Source organism: Urocitellus parryii, chromosome X (assembly GCF_045843805.1).
Source record: "Urocitellus parryii isolate mUroPar1 chromosome X, mUroPar1.hap1, whole genome shotgun sequence".
Lineage (NCBI taxonomy): Eukaryota > Metazoa > Chordata > Mammalia > Rodentia > Sciuridae > Urocitellus > Urocitellus parryii.
The window spans coordinates 68,908,309-68,920,948 of record NC_135547.1 but is presented as its reverse complement, the minus strand read 5'-3'; the positions used below and the strand labels follow the sequence as shown (position 1 = coordinate 68,920,948).

At 34.6% G+C, this 12,640-nt stretch overlaps 1 protein-coding gene across 1 annotated transcript in view; it reads left to right on the top strand.

Moving 5' to 3' along the window:
• The window catches only part of LOC113199412 (vascular endothelial growth factor receptor kdr-like), a 308,409-nt gene that overhangs the window by 279,232 nt on the left and 16,537 nt on the right, over positions 1-12,640 (top strand). The window contains exon 29 of the mRNA XM_077793590.1: positions 6,615-6,699. Coding sequence (XP_077649716.1) covers positions 6,615-6,699 — 85 coding nt within the window. The remainder of the gene's footprint in view (positions 1-6,614; positions 6,700-12,640) is intronic.

Below are 12,640 nucleotides of genomic sequence, written 5' to 3'. Positions count from 1 at the left end.
AATTTGCAAAATTGTTTGGAATTTTGAAAGGTGAACAAGGAAGGAACTGAAGATATGTAGGATTTGATGATTATGGGGGAGGGAGAAAGAAAGTAGAAGTAAAAAAGGAAGAGTTAAAGAGAGAACAATAGAGTTTGGATGTTAGCAGACTAAAAGTGATAAAAATAATCAAGGGAAACAGATAACTGATAAAAAGATATATATATACTTATACACACACACACACACACACACATACACACACACACATACACAGTTATATATAAAACAAAACCAAAACATACTAGTCAAACATCTTAGCCTTCAAAATATCCTTGAAAAATATCTGCCTTCAAAAAATTTTAGAAAGTAGAAAAAAAGAGACAAATGGGTACATGTGTTCATATATCATCCACCTCACAATTAAATATAAAAAATAGTTCTCAATGAAATATTAAGATTTTTTTTCTGTTCCATTAGCTAACAATTGTCAGTGGGAATATGGGTTCATCATTTATTCCTAAATGTCTTACTTTCCATCTTCTTGAGGTATGTCATGAGTATGAAAGTACTGGCTGCTGTCAAATGCTTCCTCTTTTAAGTTGTTCATCAAGTGGCCAGTTGGAGTTCAGAAATTCTCAGTTTCCCTCTTCAGCCATGTTAGTTAGAGTAGGATGGAGTCACTGTATGCCCTCAGGATGGTCTCACTATAGTTCTGTGAGAGGAGTTTCCATAGGCAGGGCTCCTGAATGCAAGGTTTAGGTCTTGGTAGGCTCTTGGTTGTTGAAAGGCAATTGGTCTGAAGATTTTAAATCAGTGCACCTCCAGGGCTCAGTAGCTGCAAGTCCATGCTGAGAGACAGCACTGTAAGAATCTCCTTTGGGTTCTACTCTTACAACAGAAAAAGCAATCTTTTGCCCCCTCCATCACCCACGAGCCCCACCTTTACTGGACTCAGGTTCAGTCCCCAAACTCAATCACTCCAACCCATACCCTTTTGAATTCTGGGCTCTACTCAGCCCTCCCAGCCTGTACTGCAAGTCACAGGACTCCACAAGGAGAGGGAAGCCATGTAGGTTTACACAACCCATATTTCTCTGTGAGAAACCTTTTCCATATCTGATTTTCTCCTGACATGCTCTATACTGTGGGGCATGGGTTTGTGAGGCCTGTTTTTTGGAAACAGCTGTGGATTGCCAAGAGTCAGCACCCACAGCCACTGGTCTCCAGTGCACATCTATAAGATGGCTTCTTCCTCTGTTCTCAGTGGGGTGCCAGGAGAGACAGGGCTTCTTTCCAGCATGAGAGCATTGTGCAGCACAATTTCTGGGTCCAACCAGCAGTGTCTTTGATCTCTGATCTTGCTGTGACAAGATACATCATTGGCCTCCTAAAAATGTGGGTTCCCTTTAATCTCCTGTCCTTCCACTTCACTTGCAAAGGTGCTGGGAGCAACAGCAGCAGTGAGTTGAGGGATTTCTTCCTTATTTTATTTATGTCCAACCTTCCAAGTTTCCAATCTGCTTTGAATATCCAGTATTGATTCCCAACAAATTCCCCCTTTTTTTTGTTTCACCCCGCCTTACTGAGAATCTGCCTACCTGCTTTCTTGGTTTTATGCCACAGAGCAGCGTGGAAGTTGACCTCCTTTTCCCACTATCTTGATTCTCAGCTTGAGGTATATTTTATCTGATGAATACATAGCTTATTTGCTCTCCTTTGCTTGACATTTTCATAAAAAAAAATTCTTTCACAGATGCACACACTAGTAATATAATTTGGTCAATGTCACTCTCCAGAGCTTTCCCCCTCATTTTCCTCCTCCAATTCCTTGGTATTTTTTTCTATGTTCTACTAATTTCCCTTTCATTTCCATGCGATAACCCCCACCTTTCTTTTCTATTTTCTTCTCTATCTTCCACAAATGGAACAAAAAAAAATATAATCATCAAACTTCTGAGTTTGGCTTTTTCACTTAACATAATGTTCTCAATGCTATCTATTTTTGTACAACTCATATTTTCTTCATTACTGAATAAAACTCCATTATGTATATATACCACATTTTCTTCATACATGTATCTGTTGATGGATACATAGGATGGTTCCATAGTCTGGTAATTATGAATTGTGCTACTATAAACATGGGTATGCATTTATCATTATAGTTTAATACCTTTAATTCTTTTTTAAAATAGTTTTTTAAATAGTTGTAGATGGACACAATACCTTTATTTTATTTATTTTTATGTGATACTGAGTATTTTTTAAAGTTGAGAAGAAATTTGTCTTTATTCTTTATCAAAATAATTGGAAAAACTCAGCTAAAACAGAAAAGAAACCAAATAAAATGACATCATTGTAATACTGAACATTGAACCCAGTGCCTCATACAAGCTAGTCAAGCACTGTACCACTGAGTTACAAATACAGCCCATGACTTTAATTCTTTAGAATAAATACTGAGGAAAGGGTAGGCTGGGTCATATTGTGGTTCCATGCCTAGTATTTTGTGGGACCTCCATACTGTTTTCCCTCATGCTTGCACTAATTTATAATCCCACCATAACTGTAAAACAATTCCATTCTCTCACCATTCTTTCCTGAATTTATTGTTTGTATTCTTGATGACTGCCATTATGATTGGTGTTAAATAAAATATCAGTGTCATTTTGATTTGCATTTCTTTAATTGATAATGATATTAATTTTTTCATATATTTATTGGCCATTCTTTTGAGAAGTGTCTATTTATTGCATTTTCCCTTTTATTGGTTTGACTATTTTTTGGTGTTAAGGTTTTTGAGTTCATGTATTCCCAATATTAATTCTCTGTCAGAACAGTAGCTAGTAAAGACTTTTGGCCATTTTATAGGTTCTTTCTTCACATTCCTAATTTTTTTCTTGCTGTGTAGATGCTTTGATTTGATTCCATCCCATTTATTAACACTTGATATTACTTCTTGAGCTTTGAGTTCCTATTGAGAAAGTTGTTGCCTGTCCCTATAAGTTGTAGTGTTGACCCTATATTTTCTTTTGGAGTTACATAGATTCTGGTCTGATTCGTAGATTTTTGTTCCATTGTGAGTTAATTTTGTGCAGGGTGAGAGGTAAGAGTGTAAAAACTCATTCTTCTAGATATGGATAACCAGTTTTACCAGCAGTACTTCTTAAAAAGGCTTTCTTTTCTGTAATATAGGTTGTTGGCCACTTTGTCAATGATCAGATAACTGTATCTGTATGAATTTCTGTGTGTCTTCTCTTCTATATTATTTTGCTGTGTCTGTGTTCATGACATTACCATGCAGTTTTTGTTAATATAGTTCTCTATTATAATTTAAAGTCAGGTGTTTTGATGCCTCTGGCATTGCTATTTTTGTGTAGAATTGCTTTGGCTATTCGTGGTCTTTTATTCTTCCACATGAAGGTTTTTAAAATATTTTTTAAATTGTAGATTGGCACAATACCTTTATTTATTTTTTTTTGTGATGCCAAGGATCGTACCCAGTGCCTTACACATGCCAGACGAGTGCACTACAACTGAGCCCTAACACCAGCCCCTTCCACATGAATTTTATGTGTTTTCTATGACTGCCTTTTCTAGATCTGTAAAGGATATAATTAGTATTTTGAAAGGGATTTCATTCAATCTGTATATGGCTTGTGGTAATATGGCCATTTTAACAAGATTTTTTCTGCCTGTCCTTAAACATGAAAGTTCTCTCCATCTTCTTGTGTTTTGTTCATTTTCTTTCTTTAATGTTCTATAGTTTTCATCATGTAGGTCTTTGACCCCCTTGGTTAGGTTTTTTTCCTAGGCATTTTGTTAATGTTTTGGGGGTATGGTGAATGGGATTGTTTTCCTGATTTTTTCTCAGCAGAATTCATTGTTATAGGAAAGCTATTGATTTTTTCTATATTGATTCTGTAACCTGCTACTTTGGTGAATTTATTTATTAGCTCTTGTAGTGTTTTGGTGTAGTGTTTGGATCCTCTAATTATAGGAACATGTCATCTGCAAACATTGATGATTTCACTTCATCTTATGATTCTTGTTTTCCCCATTCACTTGCATAATTGCTCTGACCAGAATTTCTGGAACTATATTAAATAGGAGTGGTGAGTGAATATCCTTGACTTAACCCAGATTTTGATTTTTAAGTAAATGCTTTCTGTTTTCCCTGTTTACTATGAGTATGGTGTTGAGTTGTTTTTTTTTTTTTTTTTTTTTTGTATCAACCCTTTCTGATGTTCAGGTAGGTTCCTTCTCTTCCTCATATCTTCAGTGTTTTTATCATGAATGGGTGGTAATTTTTTTCAAAAGCTTTATTTGCATCTATTGAGCTGAATAAGTGATTTTATGCTTAATCTATTTATATGTCCTTATCTGGTTCTAGTATGATTGAAATGTAGGCTTGATAGAATAAATTTGAAAGTGTTACATAACTTTTCATTTCATGGAATGATTTGAGGATTATTATTTTTTCTTTAAAGAACTGAAAACATTCATCTGAGAATCCATCTGGTCCTGAGCTGCTGCAGAATTATATGTGGAGAATTCTGGTTGCTTGAGTCTGGGTATAATCAGGCATTAGAGGTTTTGTTGGTATCGGCTGTGGACATATAGGTAAACACACCACTAGGGCCCCAGATAGATGTTTATCTCTGCTAGGAATCTGGATAAGGAATCTCCTAGGAATTCTATTCATGGGGCAAGGAAGCCAAACCACCTCACACTCTGCTGACCATGAAGACTATTTCCCAGACTGAGAACCTGAGTGTTTAGAACACCCACCTGTTCAGATTCTCAACATTTTTGAACTGTTCACATAAGCCACCAGACTCAAGAGAAAAATCTCCTCTTCATTTTTCTGACTTGGTTCCTCCTGAGTAAAACCTGAATTGTGGCCATTTTAATCATAGTCTTCTAGGTATACCCTAGGCCACAAGGTCAGGGCTTGCCAGGGTACTATGGCAATGTTCGCTATGATCTCCCAGGATTCCACAGCAGCAAGTTGCAGCATGGCTGCTTCAAAATGGATGCCACCTCAGCTCTCCATTTGCCAGCTGAGAAATACAGAGCACTTTTCAAGGGCCAGTTTACGATATAGCCTCTGTGTCTGTTAAGTTCGGGCTTCTTTGATGATCTCAGGTTTTTTCATACCAAATCTGTTCATGGTGTTCCTCTTTCTATGTTGTCCCTCCCTCTTGTAAATCACTGCCAATGCTACAACCAGCATTGCTCCCATATACTTTCTTCTTTGTTCAGTGCACCTGAACCTGTTACTTGATTTGTTTCAACTATCCATTTTCTTTTACATATCATTGAGTTTCCTTAGGATAATTATTTTGAATTCATTTTCAGGCTTTACATAAATTTTCACTTACCTTGGTCAGTTACTGGAGAATTATTGTGTTGTTTAGGTAGTTCTATCTTTGCTTTTTTATGTTGCTTGTGTCCATATGTTGAAATTTGCACATCTGATAGAATAGATGCCTCTTCCAGTTTTATGGAACAGCTTTTAGTGGGAAAGAATTTCACCTGAAGATGAATCCTATAGTGTCATTTAGGCAGGGTGTGTTGGCTTTGGTGCAGAGTATTATATGGGCCTGGGTACCAGGGTTGTAGCTGCTCCCCTGAGCTAAAGCTCCATTTCTCCTGGAGTAAAATATTGGTTCACATACTGGGCGTAGGGAATTTGTATCACTGGCTTAGGTTCTTTTTGTTGTTGTTAGGTGGTGTTCCTATTCCTGGCTTGAGTGCCACATGGGCTCAGCACCAAGGTTGTGAATGCTTCTCTGAGCCATAGTACCAATTTACCATGGTGAAGTTCACTATGTTGGTTCATATTTGGAAGGATTGTGGCTGCTTAATTGAACTAGGCTCTGTGGTGAAGCAAACCATTAACTGGGATGGTAGAGATAGAGTAGTATCCAGGGCACATGAAGCTAGAAGGCATATAAACTTTAACTAGGAATGATATTATTACCATGTATGCAGACATGGTGCAATGACAGCAGAGCCTCAGAGATGAAATGATATAAAGTCTACTTATTCCTACAGCAGGACACAGCACAGCAGTAGCACCAATTTCAATATGACATAGCATAGTAGCAGCTTGGGACAAGGGGTATGGCACAGAACATGTGTTTTCTGTCTTCAGTAGAACAAATATATGAACTCCAGGCAATTCTCCAAATGGTTCTCAGGGCCTGTGAATATTATATGGTTATCCATTAGCAAAAGCTACAGCTTTATTTTTGCCATTGTGATGGTGCTTTGGGACTCCTGATTACCTTTTCTACAGTTAGAAATTCTTCCTGGTTCTCAAATGATCCTTACTTGGAAGAAGCATTGTTGGAGTCAAGCCATTGCCTTTCATTCTCTGCTTCACAGGGTTTTAAGCACCCTTATTGTGCTCTAATGATCTCCTTTATTGTGACAAAACTGTTGTTTATTTGCTATTTACATCCTTCTTGTAGGAGATAATGATCATTGGGAACCTCTAGTTTGACATCTTAATGATATCCAAAATTCTACATATCAATTAAATGTAATATTAATAAAATAAATTTCAATTTATAAAGTTAACTATAATGCTGGAAAATTAAATAAACTCTTCTTTTGATTCACAGCAGCATTAAATCCCAGAAGAAGCCACTAGTTGGGCTATTTGATGAGATGGAGATCTGCGAGGAACAGGATGACGCTGTGCTTGGGGTTAGTACTGTTTGATATCTCCATGGGTCAAATTGCAAGATATAGGAAGTTTTCTTTTGGAATCAGTTTTATGGTCATCTGCATGCCCTCTAGATCTATTCCATGGAATAATCTCAGAGTGCTTTCAAGAGCAATCAATAAGAAGAACTAATAAGATAAGGTGGAAGTTGGGGAATAAAAATGGTGTAGATGCTTCTGGAAAGTATTCAATCAACCATCCACTTAATAAAAAGGAAAAGTGAAGTCCCCAATTGATTATGTGCTTGCAAAGGGTCACAGAGGTATTTGTAGAATTGTTGAAGCTCAATGCCAGATCTCATGTTTCCATCAAGTATTTATTGCTTTGAAAATTTGGTAAGCATGTAAAATATTTTAAGACATTAAATCATTGAAAGAGCACAAACAGATAATTCTTCATTAATATAAGGCATTTGGAAGGGTTTTTTGCTAACAATATATGTCAGTCATTCACTGTGAGATCAACCTGTTCACGGCTGTTTTAGCCAAATACACCCCAGAATAGATGAATGGATAAAGAAATGTTGGGATGTACACACAATGGAATATTACTCAGACTTTAAAGAAGAATGAAATCATGGCATTAACAGGTAAATAGATGGAGTTAGAGAATATCATGCTAAGCAAAGTTAGCCAATCCCCCCTAAAACAAAGGCCAAATGTTTTCTCTGATAAGTGTATGCTGATCCATAATAGAAGGAGGCAAGTGAAGAATGGAGGAACTTTGGATTGAGCAGAGCAGAGGGAGAGGAGAGGAGGGAGTGTTGGGGGGAAAGATGGTGGAATGAGATGAACATTTTACCCTCTGCACAGGTATGAATGTTAAAAATCATGTGAATCTACATAATGTTCAACCAGAGAAATGAAAAGTTGTGTTTCCTTTGTGTAAAATATAAAATTAATTTTTTTTAAAAGGAAAAACAACAGACAAAAAAGCAAAAAAAAAAAATCCTATCATGAATTTTACAGCTAGCAAGAAGTATTGATTACAGAAACCTGGACTACTTCCTAGTGAGAACCTTTCAAAATGAAAAAAAGTTCCAAATATGGGATCAGAATGCAGCAAAGAAATGACCTCCTCCTATAACACTCATATTATTTCCCAAACAACCTAGAATCTCTCATTTCATAGGCTCAATCTATGACATCATGATAGAGTGTCCTCACGTACCCTGCAGTGATTCTTCCTAAACATTAGTAATACCTTCTTTTCAATGAGCATCTGCTTAATAAAACAGGTGCTTTTTCCAGGGATAAAAATTCAGTCAATAATAGAATCAACAAGGAAGTAGAAGAATTGAACAAAACTACAAATCATAAACCAACTGAATGAATAGGCATCTGTATAACATGTTACCCTATATCATAAAAAACACTTTTTTTTCTGTAGTGGAAATCAAATGTTCTCTAACATATATCATATATGCAGCCATAAAAGTAATCTCAACAAACATAAAAATATTTAAATAATATAAAATATATTCTTCAATTGTAATGGGATAAAATAAGAAGCCAATAACAGAAGGGAAATTAAAACATTAAAAAAAATTTATGTAGATAAGTATGTCTTTAAATCAAGTAGTAAAAGAAAAAAATGAAAAGGGGAATTAGTAAATGCATAGAGATTAATGCAAATGAGATACCACAAATGAAAACCTAAGGGATGTAGCCAAAGCAGTGCTCAAAAGGAAATTTTGATTTTCAAACATATGTATTAAAAAGGAAAATTATAGATCAATTACCTGTTAACTTATTCCTAAGAACATATAAAATAAGAACAAATTAAAAGCAAGCAATGTAAAATAAACAAACTTACAAAGATTAGAGTCAAAAGAAATCAAATGGAATGGAGAAAAAATAAAGAAAAACAACAATCAAAAAATCTTTTTCTTGAAACAGCAACAAAACTGACAAACTTAGTGAAACTGATGAAGAGAAAAGGAGGCAAGTATTCAAATTGCAAAAAAAAAATCAGAAGTTACAGAGGAATTATTACCACTAACCTTAATAGAGAGAAATATTTATAAGGGAGTCTTATGAGTAACTGTGTAAATGAACAAGTTTCCAAAATACAAAATTTACCAAAATGAACATGAAAAGAATCACACAATTTGAATAGAATTACAATGAGTACAGAGAGGTTGAAGAGACAAAACCACTCACAAGATCTGCAGAGAACAGGAGTTTATTGGAAATAACATACAAATAAAGGAAGAAAATAAAGTTACAAGATGATAAAGCAGGTGTTTCCAGTACTTATCCCATCATGTAAACATCAATTTGAAAACCATCCACACAGGAGAATGCCTTCACAAGATTTGAGAAATCTGGTTAAGAGACTACAATACCCAGGTTGATCACAGAAATAAGAAAAGTTGCATTGAAGAGAGTAGTAATGGTAGTTAAACTTTATCCTCAGGTTCTTTTCATCAAATCTATACAGTTCATAATGATCAATGTTACCCTTCATTTAGGGGAAGTGAAATGAGCACACAATTTGTTATATACCCAAGAACTAGGCCTACTTAAGTGAATCCTGGAACCACATCTTTTCCTGTTGACCTAGTCTCCAGGCCCCAGACCACAAATAACTACTGAAGTATTTTTTATTTTTTATTTATTTTTTTATTAGTTGTTCAAAACATTACAAAGTTCTTGACATATCATATTTCATACATTTGATTCAAGTGGATTATGAACTCCCATTTTTTACCCTACTGAAGTATTTTCTAATTCCCTCAGCTGAATTTTCTTTTTCATAATAAATATATATTTGTTCTTTTTGGGTATACATGATAATTTTTGACATATACACATGGAATATATTTTATCCTAATTAGGATCCCATTCTTGTGTTTGTACATAATGTGGATATTCACTGGTCATGTATTCATATATGAACATAGGAAACTTTTGTCTGTTAATTCTACTGTCTTTCCTAATCCCATCATACCTTCCCTTTATTCCCCTTTGTCTAATCCAATACACGTCTAGTCTTCCCCCTTTGCCTTACTGTATGTTAACATCCATATATCAGAGAGGACATTTGGCCTTTGGTTTCTTGGGACTGGCTTATTTCACCTAGCATTATAGTCTCCAGTTCCATCTGTTACTTGCAAATGCCATAATTTCATTCTTCTTTATGGCTGAGTAATATTCCACTCCTTGGCATATGCCTAAAGAATTCAAAAGCAGCATACTGCAGTGACATAACCAAATGAATGTTTATAGCAGCTCAAATCACAATAGCAAAGCTATGGAACCAGCCTAGGTGTCCTTTGACAGATAAATGGATAAAGAAAATATGTTATGAATACAAAATGGAGTATTACTATTGAAATATTAAGAAAGAATAAGAAAGGTGAAGACATCACACGATCTAATCTCAATATGTACTGTATAGCTATAGTAATCACACCAGTGCAATGATGGCATAAACATATACTCAGACCAATGAAAGATGATGGAAAAAAATAGAACTAAATTAATATATTTACAGTTAATAAATCTTAAACAACAAAGCTACAAAGAACATACAATTGGAGGGAAAGCTCTTCATTAAACGGTTTTAGGGAATCTGGGTAACCACATGCAAAAACATGAGATAGGACCCCTTTTTTAATATATCAAGTCCAAATGTATTATGTAAGTAAATGCAAGGCCTAAGATTATAAGACCACTAGAAGAAAACTTAGAAAACAAGCTTATTGTAATTGGTCTGAGAAGTTGTTTTTCAATATAATCATGAAAGCACAGGCAACATAAAGAAAAACAGACAAATGAAACCACATAAAAAAACTTACAAAAGAAAAAACATATATGAATGAAAGTCATGAGAAAATATTTACAAACCATTCATCTGATAAGAGATTAATATCCAAAATATATATGGAAATCTTATTAAACAATACCAAGAAAACAACCAAACTTAATATGAACAAAGGACCAGAAAGATATTTCTCAAAGAAAATATATCAAAATAAATATTTAAAAAATATTCCACCTCACTATCATCAGGAAAATTCAAATTAAAGCCACAAATGCTTATTATCTCATACCTGTTAGAATGTCAATTATCACAAAGACAAGTTAAAATAAATGTTAGTGAGATTGTGGAGAAAAGGGAACCCTTGGATCCACCCTGTGTGAATATAAATTAGAAAAACTACTATGAAAACTATGTGTAAGTTCCTCAAAAATTAACAAGATATGCACCAGCAATCCCACTTCTGCTCATAAATCAAAAGGAAATGAAATTGGTATGCCAAATATATTGATACCCTATTAAATTCATTGCAACATTAGTCACAATAGCCAAGATATAGAAACAATTGTATTTATCAAGATAAGAATAGATAAAGAAAATATGTGTGTATGCATATGTGTGCAATTGAATAATATCCTGCCTACAAAAGAAGGAAACCATGCCATTTGTGACAACATGGGTAAACTTTGAAAACATTATATATGTGAAGTAATATATGATCTTCCTTATAATAATGTGAACTCTAAAAAATAAAACTCATAAGATCAGAGAGTAGAATTGTGGTTGTGTCAGGAATGGCAGTGAAAATTAAATGAAAAGATGTGGATGAAAGGTACAAAGTTTCAGTTATGTAAAATGAATACATTCTGGAGATATAATGTATAACATGATGACTTTAAAGTTAATAACACACTGTTGTATACTTGTAATTGGCTAAAAGAATAGATCTTAAATTTTCCCACTACAGAAAGATAGCTTGAAGTGATGGATATGCTAATTACCTTGATGATATTTATTATTTTAATGTACATGCATATCAATATATCACATTTACACATTAAATATGTGTAGATTGTATTTGTCAACTGTACCTCAATAAAAATGAGATGAAACATACAGAAATTGAATTAGAAATAAAGTCTTCACAATCAAGATACAAAAGCCACATGTGTTTGGTACTGCATTTCAACAGCATTTAATGATGATTAATACAAGTCTTATTAAACTCTTCTAAAATATAGAAAGGAAGGGAACACTTCCCAACTCATTCTATGAGGCCAGTATTCTGTGACACTAACATCCCACAAAAACAACAGAAAAAAGCTAGAGATAAATATCACTTATAAATGAAAAAATGCTAACAAAACACTAGCAAACTAAATCTAGCAGAATATAGAAATATTGTGTTCATGACTAAGTAAGACTTATCTTGATAATAAATGGTTAAATCAACATATATAAATGAATGTTGTCATGCACCATATAAACAGAATAAAGTAAAAGCAATACATGATCATCTAAATATATTCCAAAAATTCATCTGAAACTTTCCCACAACCTGTTAAAATAAGTGAATTTATTTAACATGGCAAACAGCACTAAAGAATGTGTCAGAATGAAAAAAAAAACTTAGTAGTAAAGGTAATAATCACTGTGGCATATTCATGTGTGTGTGTGTGTGTGTGTGTGTGTGTGTGTGTGTGTGTGTGTGTGTGTATAGTATCATTTGGTCAGTTTCATTCCATTATTCTTCCCTTTTCCTGTCCCTCCACTCAATTCCATTCCTATTCTCCACTGATCTCTTTTCTATTTTCAAGGATTATGCCCTAGTTTTGTGCTTTATTTCAGTCTAATTTTGTTGGGAACCCTTTTATTTCTGCTTCAGTTGCAGTTCTAATCAGGTTTTTTTCTCCTACGGACAAAAGAGGAGGAAAAGTTTATTTGGGTTACACAGGTCTTAGTTCAAAGATAGCTGACTTTGATGCTCTATACCAGAGGTGAGGTAGAACATTGTAGAAAGAGGGTTTAAAGGAGGAAAACAGTTCCGGACATGACCACCAGGAAGCAGAAAGAGAGTGCTCTCCTCACTAGGAACAAAATATAAACCCCCAAGGCATGCCATCAGTAACCCAGCTACTCCAGCTACACCCTACCTGC